The 16,422-nt window shown below is 37.0% G+C and overlaps 1 protein-coding gene across 1 annotated transcript in view; it reads right to left on the minus strand.

The window, feature by feature from the left end:
* GLS2 (glutaminase 2) overlaps window positions 1-16,422 on the minus strand; it is a 187,725-nt gene that overhangs the window by 3,174 nt on the left and 168,129 nt on the right. Inside the window, exons 15-17 of the mRNA XM_053708140.1 lie at window positions 10,883-10,944; window positions 998-1,074; window positions 837-900 (exon numbers count right to left, since the gene is read on the minus strand). Coding sequence (XP_053564115.1) covers window positions 837-900; window positions 998-1,074; window positions 10,883-10,944 — 203 coding nt within the window. The remainder of the gene's footprint in view (window positions 1-836; window positions 901-997; window positions 1,075-10,882; window positions 10,945-16,422) is intronic.

Raw genomic sequence — 16,422 nt, forward strand, 5'->3', positions numbered from 1 at the left:
GCATTATTGGACCTGGGGAGAAGGGGCCATGTCAGGGTTGGATCAAGGCATTCATTGGTAAATCATTTGATTTTTGTACTCTTCAGTCTATCTGAGCTCTTCAGAACACTGGTCCTGACAGCTTAGTTACTGAGTGTTGTTAAAGGTTTGTCTCTCAGTATCTTGAAACTTCAGGCTTCTGTAAAACACTGCACTTCATCCTGATGTCTAGAGTTTGGAAAGGTGTATCTTGTTTTAAGAAATCGCATGCCTCATTGGGATGTGGATTTTTATCTTTAGACTTTGCTGCATCATCCCTTTTATAAGGTTATGAATAAGTTGACTTCAAAGATATTAACCTTTAAGATAAATCTGATGACCTAACATAGAAAAATTGTTGTTTTTTTGTATAGTTTAATTTGATCTCTCAGGGATAATTATAGTCTTTCTTCTGTCACTCTCCAAGTAGCTACAGGCTTGGATATATTTATACTGCAGCAAGCAGGAATAGGCGGGGTAGTATACTCCAATAAGGCACAAGACAGAGTACATCATTAGTACCTCTACAAGGGCAAATTAAACTCTTAACTTTATTTTTGCATTAATACACATTTCCTGTTTTGAAATAGGGGACATGGATATTTTATAACTATGAAATGCCAACAGAAAGTTAAATGTAAACTGATAAAACTTTGTTCATTGAAAATTTGTATATATATATATACACACATTATATATTTAGTTTACATTTTTATTTTATTTAGTATTGTTTCTATAATGTTCTTGTTTGTCCTCCAATGTGACCTTGTATAAAGTATGGTTATTATGGCCCTATAGCAATTGTATATTATTCTTACCTGTCTTCCACAAATGGGTTCACTCTGCAACCTTCAGTCAGGAACTTGATCACATCCACATGTCCTTAGATAAGAGAAAAATGGGTATGAACGGCATAATATGCTTTTTTTATTTACATGCAGACCCCAATCACCTTTTTCATTTCATTTTCTAGACCTACCTTCAGAAGCTGCCACGTGTAGAGCTGTCCTACTGTCATAATCCATCTGCTCCATGTTCATAGACGACAGCGCAAACCTGCAATAGACAGCAGATATACAGTATCCTACATGACAGCCCGCTAGAGATACTGCCACAAAACTGGCAAATCCGAGAATGAATTGCCAGCTGAACAGAATTAAAGAGGCATGAAGTCAAAATTAAACTTTTATGATTCAGATAGAACATGCAATTTTATGACACATTTTTAAAATCTCTTCTATGATTTTTGTCTCTTTTTATCCTTTGTTCAAAACCATATGTACAAATCCTTAGCAGCAGCAGTGCAGTATTAGGAACTAACTGGTGGTTAGCAGCTTCACACATTTGTCCCTAGTTACTGGCTCACCAGATTTGTTCAGCTAGCTCCTAGTAGTGCATTGCTGCTCAGGAGCTGACTTTACTCACATTCTTAATCCCTTTGCATGTGTTAAACAAAGTTAGAGCATTTCATTGTTGCACTGTTGCTTGCATATAACATTTTAGAACATTCTCTTTTAGCACTTTTATGTCCCTTTAACGAACACATGCCTGTAGAATGTCCCAGTTTTAAGGGAATATATTATCTCTGCCTACTTACTGCCCAGCCATGCCTATGATCTGACCTCAATCACATTCCACATAGCCCCTTTTTATAATATGATGGCCCTTTTTAATCTCCTGAATCCCGGAGCTTGAGCACTAGACCAAAGAAGCCTGAAAATATCAACTCAAGTAGAGGAGGTCTTCATTTAATTCTCAGGGCGTAACAAAAGCAGCCCTGGAAACATTTGTAGATTAGATTATTTTCTGTTGGGTCCATACAATGCACAAGCCCCATGAGGGATACCCTTTCCTTCAATATTTTTATTTCAGAATTAAATTATATTAGTTTTTATTTTTTTTAAAATAACATACCTTATTGTTGCTATATACGCACCCTACAAACCAAGTTCAACTATGACCTTTCACAATGTGAAAATGATTATCCATAGTATGATTTGGAGAAGACACTCAGAACAGTGTGTCACTGTCTCACAGTCTGATTTGATTATATGCTAGAAACCATTCAAAGAGAAATACTAAATGGTGCATGGTCTAGAAAAATAAAAAACTTACAAGGATCTAAAATGTTCACGACTTAGAGTTGATACAGCTGCATGGCCTCACCAGTACCATCACCCCCTTAAACTGTAGCCAGTCAGCCCCAGCTGCTACAGCCCACCGGGAAATCTCCTGGTGTCCTGGTAGGCCAATTCAGCCTTGTTACTTTTTTGCTTTAGTTTTTCAATGACTTAACACATATGTACACATACAATTCCCAAATCTGGAATTCCAAAATTCAAAATGATTCCGAAATCCAAACTTTTTCATTAAAGGGACATGAAACACAAAACTTTTCTTTCATGATTCAGATACAGCATACAATTTTATACAACATTCCAATTTACTTCTATTATCAATTATGCTTCATTCTTTTGGTATCATTTGTTGAAGGAGCAGCAATGCACTACTGGGAGCTAGCTAAAAACAATAATAAGGCAATGAAATGAGGCATTTATGTGCAGCCACCAATCAGTAACTAGCTCCCTGCCCCTGAGCTAGATATACTTTTCAACAAAGGATACCAAGAGAAATAAGCAAATTAGATAATAGAAGTCAATTGGAAAGTTCTAAAAAAAAAAGCATGCTCTATCTGAATAATGAATGGAAAATTTAGGTTTTCGAGTTCCTTTCATATTTTTATATAAAATTATTAAAAATGCAATTTTTCCCTAGCAGTGAGTCACAATTACTGTCTATTTCTTGTGTTTTAAAATGCATGTGATCTATATTTATTTAAATGTATTACCTTTTTGATTACAGTACTGTACTATCTGAGAGTACTATGTATACAAAAGTAGTAAAAATAATAAAAAAAAACTACCTTTAGGTTACATGTATATGCTGTATTACGACATGTAAATATTACATAAATGACATAAGATATTGGTCCCATCCCCTTACTAAGATATCCCAAAATCCAAACCTTTTCCAGTCCCAAATAATTTGGCTAAAGAATATTATATATATATGTAGTTCTGGGATCCAAGGACTCACTGTATATGCGAGTTGCCTGGGTGCTCTCTATGGTAGATAGATAGAAACTTCAAGGAACTTCTAGGAAAGAAGAGGCACTCACAGGACTTAGTAGACTTAAGTTTTTTTTGTATATCAATACAAGTTCAGTCAACGTTTCGGTCCTCGCAGGGACCTTTGTCAAGACTGTTTCTCAATTCAAAGTGTGCAATATGCTCACTAGACATGTTCGATTCGTTTCGGATCGATTCAGAAATTCGGCTGAATTTCTTAAATTCGGAGATTCGGATCGATTCGAATTTCTGAATTGAAATAGTGCCGAATCTACCGAATAAATCCGAATTAGTTCGGATTTATTCGGTAGATTCGGATGGCCATGGATTACACTAGTATTGTACAGTATATTAGGTTATATCACTCTGCTATGGGTTACACCTAATATACAGTACATAATACTAGTCTAATACACAGCACATCCCACCTAACACATACCAAAATTCCGAATTTCCGAATCGAACCGAATCCAGCCAAATTTATTCGAATCCGAATGAATCCGAAACAAATTAATTCAAATTTTTCCGAATTCGAATCGATCTGAACCGAAATTCGAAAAAATACGAATCGAACCGAACCGAAACAAATTTTTCGATCATGCACAAGTCTAATGCTCACCGCTGTGAGGACCGAAATGTTGACTGAACTTGTATTGATGATATACAAATAAAACTTAAGTCTACTTAATCCTGTGAGTGCCTCTTCTTTCCTTGAAGTGTATATATATATATATATAGATATATAGATATTAGATGTAGAACAAAGCACTCACTGGTCTTGAAATATATTCAAACTTGAGTTTTATTTGCAGTGACTTTTTGGGGTTCACCCCTTCATCAGACCAACAATAGTGAATAGAGTGACAAACAATATAAAGGCATTAGGCCCTTCCCACTACCAGAAAAACCGCCAAGGGGTTACCCTTGCAACATACACCCCCAATAATAAAACACCTGTTAACAAAAATATAAAACACATAACAAATAAGTATAGTATAGGTGAATCAATATACCCTATGTGTATCATACAAAAAAATATATACAATATATACATAACCCATTATTAGCACTGAGTGAAATATGAAACAATCTGTCTTAGATATGGATACAAACAAAGCAGTTCTGTGTATCAAATTTTTAACTTGTATGGCACATTAGGCAAAAGACACCACTGTTAGCGCTGAAAATCCTATATATGGTTAAATCATGCTAATGCCTAATGTAGAGTGGCTCACATTAGGCCACAGGCTGACCCCCCCACCCTTCAACTACTGCAGCAATGCTGGCAGCACTCATACATCTATTTCCCAAAGACAACCTCTGGATATTTTTTCAGATCCTCAGAGAGTTCTTTGCCATGAGGTGCCATGTTGAACTTCCAGTGACCAGTATGAGAGAGTGTGAGAGCAACAACACCAAATTTAACACACCTGCTCCCCATTCACACCTGAGACCTTGTAACACTAACGAGTCACATGACACCGGGGAGGGAAAATGACTAATTGGGCCCAATTTGGACATTTCCACTTAGGGTGTACTCACTTTTGTTGCCAACGGTTTAGACATTAATGGCCGTGTGTTGAGTTATTTTGAGGGGACAGCAAATGTACACTGTTATACAGGCTGTACACTCAGTACATTACATTGTAGCAAAGTGTCATTTCTTCAGCGTTGTTACATGAAAAGATATAATAAAATATGTACAAAAATGTGAGGGGTGTACTCACTTTTGTGAGATACTGTATATACACACACATGCACACACACACCTTTAGCCCCTTCCTAGTTCAAACCATTGTCATATAGCACACCCTTTTAAAGGGACAGTCTAGTCAAAATTAAACTTTCATGACTCATATGGGGCATGCAATTTCAAACAACTTTCCAATTTACTTCTATCATCAAATTTGCTTTGTTCTCTTGGTATATTTTGTTGAAGGCTAAGCCTAAGTAGGCTCATACGGTGATTTCTAAAGCCTCGAATATTGCCTCTTATCTCAGCGCATTGTATAAGCTTTTCACAGTTAGACGTGTGTTAGTTCATGTGTTCCATATTATAGATAATGTTGTGCTACCTCCTGTGGAGTGTGGAGTTATGCATGAGTGAGCACTAATTGTCTGAAATGCAAGTTTTTAAAAAGAACTGAGAGGGGTCAGACAGCAGAGGCTTAGATACAAGGTAAACACAGAGACAATAAGTGTATTAATATAAGATTATTGGTTATGCAAAACTGGGGAATGGGTAATAAAGGTGTCATCTATGTGGAAAAAGAGCTAAATGCCCTTTTAAGGGCAATGCCCATCCAAATGCCGTTTTCAGGGCAATGGGGAGCTTAGTTTTTTTTAGATAGTATTTTATTTGGGGGGTTGGTTGTGTGGGTGGTGGGTTTTACTGTTGGGGGGGTTGTTTGTATTTTTTTTTACAGGTAAAAGAGCTGATTACTTTGGGGCAATGCCCCGCAAAAGGCCCGTTTAAGGGCTATTGGTAGTTTAGTTTAGGCTAGGTTTTTTATTTTATTTTGGGGGGGCTTTTTTATTTTGATAGGGCTATTAGATTAGGTGTAATTAGTTTAAATATCTTGTAATTTGTTTATTATTTTCTGTCATTTAGTTTTTGTTTTTTTTGTACTTTAGCTAATTTAATTTAATTGATTTAATTGTTGTTAATTTAGTTAATTTCTTTAATTGTAGTGTAGTGTTATCTGTTAGTGTAACTTAGGTTAGGTTTTATTTTACAGGTAAGTTTGTATTTAGTTTAGCTAGGTAGTTATTAAAAAGTTAAAGGGCCATTATACACTTATTTTTTCTTTGCATAAATGTTTTGTAGATGATCTATTTATAAAGCCCATAAAGTTTTTAAAAAAAAAAAAAAAGTATAATTTTGCTTATTTTTAAATAACATTGCTCTGATTTTCAGACTCCTAACCAAGCCCCAAAGTTTTATTTGAATACCGTCAGCTACCTTCTCCAGCTTACTCCTGTTTGTGTAAAGGGTCTTTTCATATGCAAAAGAAGGGGGAGGGGGGGAGTGTCTTATTTCCCACTTGCAGTGGGCTTTCCAACTGCCTTTTCAACAGAGCTAAACTGAAAGCTTCTAAGTAAGTTTTTAAACAGTTTTATACTGTATTTTTATATCAGTATCTGTGCATCTTATTCTTTATAGTAGTGTCTATTACATGCAGTTATATGAAAATTAGTGTATACTGTCCCTTTAATAACTATTTAGTAACTATTCTACCTAGTTAAAATAAATACAAACTTAAAATAAAAATAAACCCTAAGCTAGCTACAATGTAACTATTAGTTATATTGTAGCTAGCTTAGGGTTAATTTTATAGGTAAGTATTTAGTTTTAAATAGGAATAATGTAGTTAATGTTAGTAATTTTCTTTAGATTTATTGTAATTATATTTAAGTTAGGGGGTGTTAGGGTTAGACTTAGGTTTAGGGGTTAATACATTTAGTATAGTGGTGGCGACGTTGGGGGCAGCAGATTAGGGGTTAATAAATGTAGGTAGGTGGCGTCGATGTTAGGGACGGCAGATTAGGGGTTAATAATATTTAACTAATGTTTGCGAGGCAGGAGTGTGGCGGTTTAGGGGTTAATATGTTTATTATAGTGTTGGGGGCGGCAGATTAGGGGTCAATAAGTGTAGGTAGGTGGCGGCAACATTGGTGGCGGCAGATTAGGGGTTAATAAATATAATGTAGGTGGTGGCGATGTTGGGGGCAGCAGATTAGGGGTTCATAAGTATAATGTAGGTGGCTGCGGTGTCCGGAGCGGCAGATTAGGGGTTAATAATATAATGTAGGTATCGGCGATGTCGGGGGCGGCATATTAGGAGTTAATAAGTGTAAGATTAGGGGTGTGTTTAGACTCGGGGTTCATGTTAGGGTGTTAGGTGTAAACATAACTTTTATTTCCCCATAGGAATCAATGGGGCTGCGTTAGTGAGTTTTACGCTGCTTTTTTGCAGGTGTTAGACTTTTTCTCAACCGGCTCTCCCCGTTGATTCCTATGGGGAAATCGTGCACAAGCACGTACGACCAGCTCACCGCTGACTTAAGCAGCGCTGGTATTGGAGTGCGGTATGGAGCTCAATTTTGCTCAACGCTCACTTCTTGTCTTTTAACAACGGGTTTGTAAAAATCCGTAATACCAGCGCTGCAGGTAAGTGAGCGGTGAGGGAAAACTGTTCGTTAGCACCGCATAGCCTCTAACACAAAACTCAAAATCTAGCCGCATGTTTACTAATCAGCTGATTGTTACACCTGTGCTCCAGATAGTCACAAAATCTGGCCTCTTAGGGAGGCCTGAGGACAGGTTTGAAAAACAGTGGTCTAATGGGTCTTTTCATATGCAGGGGGGTGATCTGCCTGTTTCTGCTTTCCCAGCCTAACCTCATCAACAGTGCTAAACTGGGAGCTGCTAAGTAAGTTTTTAAAAGGCTTTATACTGGATTTTTATAGCAGTATCTGTACATATTATTCTTTATAGTAGTGTCTATTACATGCAGTTTTATAAAAATTTATGTATACTGTCACTTTACATTGTTTTTCTCATTTTAAAAATTGTGGGGGTGGGCGGAGTTAGTGTTGGTGGTGGGGCGGGTTGTGGGTGAGGATGGGACGGGGAGACAGGGGGCCCCATTTTATTATCCTGCCTCGGGCCCCACAATGGCTAGGGCCAGTCCTGTATATGGCACATATGAACTAGTGCTGTCTAACTGGGAAAAACTGTAAAATGCACTGAGATAAGAGGTGGCCTTCAAGGGCTTAGAAATTAGCATATGAGCCTACCTAGGTTTAGCTTTAAAAAAAAATACCAAGAAAACAAAGCAAATTTGATTATAAAAGTAGATTGGAAATTTGTTTAAAATTGCATGCTCTATCTGAATCTGTCCCTTTAAATCCTTTATTACCTTAGCATTTTAAGTGTTTTGTTATGCAGATTAGCAAACATTTAGTTCAGGTCTCAAAAAGCACTACATTTTACAGAATATTTTGGATTGCACTCAGGCACATCAGTTAACTCACCACTTGTAATACCAGCACAATAAGAGCGCTAATAACAACCCCTGCACTATACATTCATTCAGTATGGGGATAGCCAAAAAAGTTTTGCTTCAAATATTTAACCATCCAGTTGTAATACCAAATTGTGCGTTATTTGTTGTGCAAAAGATAACGCACCCTGTGCTATCGAGTACGTTCCACTTGTAACCTAGCCCTTGGTGTTTTAGTTCTGGTCCTATAATAGGGGAATATGAAGGAGAGTTAACAGGAGCAGGATTAGTTGCAGGCTCTACTGAAGCGACATTATAGGGATAGGAAACCCACACATTTTCTTTCGTGATTCAGAAAGAGCAAACCATTTAAAAAAAAAAAGGTTTTCAATTTACTTCTGTTATCAAAAGTTGTTTCTTTCCCATGATATTCTGTGTTGAAGAGATACCTAGGTAGGCACCTGAAGCACTACATGGCAGGAAATAGTGCTGCCCTCTAGTGTTTCTGTAAATGGATAACATTCTTGTAAAACTGCTGCCAAATAGTTCTTCAGAAATGGGCTGGTTCCATGTGTACGTCCCTGCTTTTTAACAAAATACTAAAGAACAAGAGATAATAGAAGTAAATTAGAAAGTTGTTTAGAATTGCACGCTCTATCTGAATCATGTAAGAAAAAAAATAAGTTTCATGTCCCTTTAAACTCAATTTTGGTATTAGTGACATCTAAAAAATGGGTATTTTAATGTATTACAATTTTGTTATTTTGAAAAATGTAATTAATGTTACTGTCTTGAATACAACCTACGATTTCCATCCGTTATCAATATAAACATAGACATACTGGAATTGCTCTTTTCTTTCATTTTCATACACATAAGAGAACCAGTTTATGCCCCTTAAATAAATAATACATTCATATCTGTGGAAGGCACCTGACAATCTGCCACCTCCTCAAATCTTCTGCCTTGTTAGAACTGGGCAAAATATACCACTGTGGTGAGATAGCTGTGTTTCTCAGCCTTTGGGCTCCTGCCATACATTTAGACCAAAATAGGAGACAGACAATATATGAAGGCAAAAGGTTTGTCTGGTAGTCAGTCAAGTAAAGTTAAAACAATATTTACTGAGCATCCAAATGATAAAAATGAAACAAAGTAAAAGCCACATTAAATAGATTCTTACTACCATCATCTCTGATGTCATTTTAAGACACTTTTGAAATCACTTCTATTTCAATATGTGCTTTGTTCTCATGCTATCCATTGCTGAAAATGAATATGCACATATCTTACACTAGGGGGAGCTAGCTGGTGATCGGTGTCTGCATACATTTGTCTCTTGTGATTGGCTAACTATATGTGAAGCATATTCGATAATAAAAAAAGTAAATTTGAAAGTAAATTGTATGTTCTATCTGGATCATGAATTACATTTTTGGGGTTTCCTGTCCCTTTAAAGTTAGTGGTCCAATTTCAAGTGATTAGTGTTTGACTGCGCTCGTAATATGAGGAGGTAACAGTAGCTAGACAATGTAAGAGAAGAGAGATGATGGGTTTGTGGACTTTTTGGCAAAGTGAAAGTGAATGCTGTAAGTTATTCACAATAAATACAGTTAATCCCTATTACGCCATTGTTTTTTGTTATTATGGGCATTTCCATGTCCTGGGGCATAGCCTTTTGTAAGACCTCCCATTCTGAGCAGAGTTACTGATCTAATGAGGAGGAACAGCCATCTGGATCCCATTTGTATCTAATGACACCATAGAGACATGGGGTATATTTATTAAATGTCGGACAGACATGATCCGCCCGACATCACTAAATGCCGACAGCATGCTCTGTCTAGTCAAATCCTTGTACAATACCGCCCCAATGCACATTCCCGGCCAATCGGCTGCTAGCAGGGGTTGTCAATCATCCCGATTGTATCTGATTGGGATAATTGCAGTCCACCACCTCAGAGATGGTGAATGAGTTAAGGAGCAGCGGTCTTACGACCGCTGCTTCATAACTCTTGTTTCCAGCGATCTGGAGACATTGGGGGTAGATTGCAGCAGCCGCTGCTTGATAAATCTACCCCTTAGGCTCATCCTGAAGACTGCACTGTGGAAATAACTGCTAATAATAAAATAATAATACTTGTCTTAGATGGTTGTGAGGGTATGGAATTTATATTCAACCATGCTGCATTTTCATAGCAAGATGTGTGTGTCTGCATCACTATGGAGCACAGATAATATGCAAGCCCCCAGGTCAAAGTATAGAAAATGTTTGCATGCACTAAGCAAGCTTTTTTCATTTAAGGGAATTGAAACCCAAAAAAATTATTTCATGATTTAGATAGAACATAAAATTTTAAACAACTTTCCCATTTACTTTTATTATCATATTTGCTTCATTCTCTTGGTATCATTTTTTGAAGGAGCAGCAATGCACTACTGGTTTCTAACTGAACACATGGGTGAGCCAATGAGAATATATACGCAGCCACCAATCAGCAGCTAGAACCTAGGTTATTTGCTGCTTCTGAGCTCACCTAGATAAACCTTTAAGCAAAGGATAACAAAAGAAGGAAGCAAATTAAATAATAGAAGTAAAAGGGAAAGTTGTTTAAAATTGCATGCTCTTTCTGAATCATGAAAGAAAAAAAAATGGGTTTCATGTCCCTTTATGTTCCTTATGAATATCTATTTAAAAAGTTGTTTTTATTTAGGAAAGTAATTTCTCACCTTCTGAGTGCAGAGACATCACCACTGTAGGCTGCAAAGAGAAGATTCACCACCGTCTTGTTCTACAAAGGAAAAAAGTTCAATCTCATTAAAATAAGTTAAAATAACCTTACATGAGCAACTCACAAGATTTAATTTGAAAATGAGACAGTCAAATAATGTCTAAATACAGCTGTGAAACCTGTTCAGTTTTTTACAAACACTAAGATTGACTATTGAAACAAATAAAGGGGACTTTCATTCATGAAGTATAAAATACTTCACGTAGAAAGCTCCTTTATTTGTTTCAATTGATCGCCGTTCTTAGCTGCTACGGCAGCCCACAGCTAAAAATTTTTTTGCTAAGAGGTGACATTTTCACCTCTTAGCCAATAGCCGTGCGGTAAATCTGGCTTGGCGCCCACGGCCTGCACAAAGTATAAAAAAATAAAAATAAAACTAAATTCAAATAAACTACCTAACCCTTAAACCATGAAACCCCCACAACCACAAAGTATTAACAAAAAAAACCTAACCCTTAAACCACAAAACCCCCCCGCCAACTAAAAAAATATTAAAAAATATTAACCCCTAAACCACCAAATCCTACAATGCCAACTACCTAATTATACTATTAACACCTAAACCGCAAACCACCCACAACGCAAATAATTTAACTAATCACTAAGCCCCCTAACCTAACACCCCCTAAGTTAAATCTAATTATATAAAATAAAAAACATTACAATTACACACAAAAAATCTAATTACAAAAAATAACAATAAACATAATTATCAAAAATAAAAAAACATTACACCTAACAAAATACACCCCAAAAAAAGCTCTCCCCAAATAAAAAAACCCCCTAATCTAAAACTAAAATACAAATAGCCAGAACCGTCAGACTCGCCGGAAACAGAAGTTATAAAGCATAAAGCCTGCTGCTCCATAACTGGTCGGCTTGCTCTGAGGCTGCTGTCTTCAATCCGTCCGATCGTATATGATCGGGCTGATTGAAACCCCCTGCTAGCGGCCGATTGGCTGCAAATCTGCAAGGGGTGGCATTGCACAAGCTGTTCACCAGAACTGCTTGTGCAATGAGAAATGCTGAGCGGATCATGTCGGACAGACCGATGATAAATCGGCCCCCTAGAATTGTCACATAGGGTTCTTATTGTTCCACAAATGTGTTTGAAAAGCTTGCGACTGGGTCTTCTAATGCAGGGGTCGCAACCTTTCGGTCCTCAGGGACCACTAAACACAATTTTGAATCCTGTGGACCACTAACATGATTTTTTTTAAAAGGTACAAACCTCTATAATGTGTGTGTGTGTGTGTGTGTATATATATATATATATATATATATATATATATACACACACATACTGTACATAACTAGTAGTAGTATAACCATAGCTAAGTTTACATTATGTATATATTTACACATTTTTAAGAATTATTTTTTGGAATTAACTAACTGAATGACAGAAGTGAGAGAATACTTCTAAATTATTATCAGTTATTTGTAGAGTGCCAACAGATTCCGCAGCGCTATGGCAGATGAAGGGTGAGTGTCAACTTTTTAGCTGGAAACAGAGAGGCAGAAAGTGGGAAAAAAAGAATTATGTTTAAAAGAACCACAAGACTTTCAAGTTACCTCCCCAGTTAGGAATTATTCAAAACTACTTATGATCATGGACAGACATTGTAGTCATAAATTAAGTTTATATCAGAAAGCTAACCATGACTGATGTTACTGGCAATTACTATAATACTGGTGGGTTATGGCTGATCTGCTGGATGACAATTACTGGAATTCAGGTGGCTTTGTGCGCGGGAAAATTATTAGAATGAAAAATATTTCATATTTAATTTTAAAAGAAAAAGAAGATGGAGGGGAGGAAGACAAACATTGATGTAAGTCGATCTGAAGGAATTAGGAAAAGTACTACAAAGAGACAGGTAAAGGGAAGAAAATAATGAAATATGAGAAAAAATTTTTTTAAGATTTTCTTTTCTTTCATGTAATTAGCAAGAGTCCATGAGCTAGTGACGTATGGGATATACATTCCTACCAGGAGGGGCAAAGTTTCCCAAACCTCAAAATGCCTATAAATACACCCCTCACCACACCCACAAATCAGTTTTACAAACTTTGCCTCCTGTGGAGGTGGTGAAGTAAGTTTGTGCTAGATTCTACGTTGATATGCGCTCCGCAGCTGTTTGGAGCCCGGTTTTCCTCTCAGCGTGCAGTGAATGTCAGAGGGATGTGAAGAGAGTATTGCCTATTTGAATTCAATGATCTCCTTCTACGGGGTCTATTTCATAGGTTCTCTGTTATCGGTCGTAGAGATTCATCTCTTACCTCCCTTTTCAGATCGACGATATACTCTTATATATACCATTACCTCTACTGATTCTCGTTTCAGTACTGGTTTGGCTTTCTACTACATGTAGATGAGTGTCCTGGGGTAAGTAAGTCTTATTTTTGTGACACTCTAAGCTATGGTTGGGCACTTTTAAATAAAGTTCTAAATATTTGTGTTTAAACATTTATTTGCCTTGATTCAGGATGTTCAATATTCCTTATTTCAGACAGTCAGTTTCATTATTTGGGATAATGCATTTGAATAATCAATTTTTTTCTTACCTTAAAATTTGACTTTTTTCCCTGTGGGCTGTTAGGCTCGCGGGGGCTGAAAATGCTTCATTTTATTGCGTCATTTTTGGCGCGGACTTTTTTGGCGCAAAAAATTCTTTGTTATTTCCGGCGTCGTTCTTGTCACCGGAAGTTGCGTCATTTTTTGACGTTTTTGCGCCAAAAGTGTCGGCGTTACCGGATGTGACGTCATTTTTGGCACTAAAAGCATTTAGGCGCCAAATAATGTGGGCGTCTTTTTTGGCGCTAAAAAATATGGGCGTCATTATTGTCTCCACATTATTTAAGTCTCATTGTTTATTTGCTTCTGGTTGCTAGAAGCTTGTTCACTGGCATTTTTCCCATTCCTGAAACTGTCATTTAAGGAATTTGATCAATTTTGCTTTATATGTTGTTTTTTCTATTACATATTGCAAGATGTCTCAGATTGACCCTGAATCAGAAGATACTTCTGGAAAATCGCTGCCTGATGTTGGATCTACCAAAGTTAAGTGTATTTGCTGTAAACTTGTGGTATCTGTTCCTCCAGCTGTTGTTTGTAATGAATGTCATGACAAACTTGTTAATGCAGATAATATTTCCTTTAGTAATATTACATTACCTGTTGTTGTTCCATCAACATCTAATACTCAGAGTGTTCCTGTTAACATAAGAGATTTTGTTTCTAAATCCATTAAGAAGGCTATGTCTGTTATTCCTCCTTCTAGTAAGCGTAAAAGGTCTTTTAAAACTTCTCATTTTTCAGATGAATTTTTAAATGAACATCATCATTCTGATTCTGATAATGTTTCCTCTGGTTCAGAGGATTCAGTTTCAGAGGTTGATGCTGATAAATCTTCATATTTATTCAAAATGGAATTTATTCATTCTTTGCTTAAAGAAGTCTTAATTGCATTAGAGATAGAGGTCCTCTTGATACTAAATCTAAACATTTAAATAAGGTTTTTAAATCTCCTGTAGTTATTCCAGAAGTTTTTCCTGTCCCTGATGCTATTTCTGAAGTAATTTCCAGGGAATGGAATAATTTGGGTAATTCATTCACTCCTTCTAAACGTTTTAAGCATTTATATCCTGTGCCATCTGACAGATTAGAGTTTTGGGACAAAATCCCTAAGGTTGATGGGGCTATCTCGACTCTTGCTAAACGTACTACTATTCCTACGGCAGATAGTACTTCCTTTAAGGATCCTTTAGATAGGAAAATTGAATCCTTTCTAAGAAAAGCATACTTATGTTCAGGTAATCTTCTTAGACCTGCTATATCTTTAGCGGATGTTGCTGCAGCTTCAACTTTTTGGTTGGAAGCTTTAGCGCAACAAGTAACAGATCATAATTCTCATAGCATTGTTAATCTTCTTCAACATGCTAATAATTTTATTTGTGATGCCATCTTTGATATCATTAGGGTTGATGTCAGGTATATGTCTCTAGCTATTTTAGCTAGAAGAGCTTTATGGCTTAAAACTTGGAATGCTGATATGTCTTCTAAGTCAACTTTGCTTTCCCTTTCTTTACAGGGTAATAAATTATTTAGTTCACAGTTGGATTCTATTATTTCAACTGTTACTGGGGGGAAAGGAACTTTTTTACCACAGGATAAAAAATCTAAAGGTAAATTTAGGTCTACTAATCGTTTTCGTTCCTTTCGTCACAATAAGGAACAAAAGCCTGATCCTTCCCCTACAGGAGCAGTATCAGTTTGGAAACCATCTCCAGTCTGGAATAAATCCAAACCTTTTAGAAAGCCAAAGCCAGCTCCCAAGTCAACATGAAGGTGCGGCCCTCATTCCAGCTCAGCTGGTAGGGGGCAGATTACGATTTTTCAAAGAAATTTGGATCAATTCGATTCACAATCTTTGGATTCGGAACATTGTTTCACAAGGGTACAGAATAGGCTTCAAGATAAGGCCTCCTGCAAGAAGATTTTTTCTTTCCCGTGTCCCAGTAAATCCAGTGAAGGCTCAAGCATTTCTGAAATGTGTTTCAGATCTAGAGTTGGCTGGAGTAATTGTGCCAGTTCCAGTTCTGGAACAGGGGCTGGGGTTTTACTCAAATATTTTCATTGTACCAAAGAAGGAGAATTCCTTCAGACCAGTTCTGGATTTAAAAATATTGAATCATTATGTAAGGATACCAACATTCAAAATGGTAACTATAAGGACTATTCTGCCTTTTGTTCAGCAAGGGCATTATATGTCCACAATAGATTTACAGGATGCATATCTGCATATTCCGATTCATCCAGATCACTATCAGTTTCTGAGATTCTCTTTCATAGACAAGTATTACCAGTTTGTGGCTCTGCCGTTTGGCCTAGCAACAGCTCCAAGGATTTTTACAAAGGTTCTCGGTGCCCTTCTCTCTGTAATCAGAGAACAGGGTATTGTGGTATTTCCTTATTTGGACGATATCTTGGTACTTGCTCAGTCTTCACATTTAGCAGAATCTCATACAAATCGACTTGTATTGTTTCTTCGAGAACATGGTTGGAGGATCAATTTACCAAAACGTTCATTGATTCCTCAGACAAGGGTAACCTTTTTAGGTTTCCAGATAGATTCAGTGTCCATGTCTCTGTCTCTGACAGACAAGAGACGTCTAAAATTGGTTTCAGCTTGTCAAAACCTTCAGTCTCAATCATTCCCTTCGGTAGCCTTATGCATGGAAATTCTAGGTCTTATGACTGCTGCATCGGACGCGATCCCCTTTGCTCGTTTTCACATGCGACCTCTTCAGCTCTGTATGCTGAACCAGTGGTGCAGAGATTATACAAAGATATCTCAATTAATATCTTTAAAACCGATTGTACGACACTCTCTGACGTGGTGGACAGACCACCATCGTTTAGTTCAGGGGGCTTCTTTTGTTCTTCCGACCTGGACTGTGATTTCAACAGATGCA

This window comes from Bombina bombina, chromosome 3 (assembly GCF_027579735.1).
Source record: "Bombina bombina isolate aBomBom1 chromosome 3, aBomBom1.pri, whole genome shotgun sequence".
NCBI lineage: Eukaryota > Metazoa > Chordata > Amphibia > Anura > Bombinatoridae > Bombina > Bombina bombina.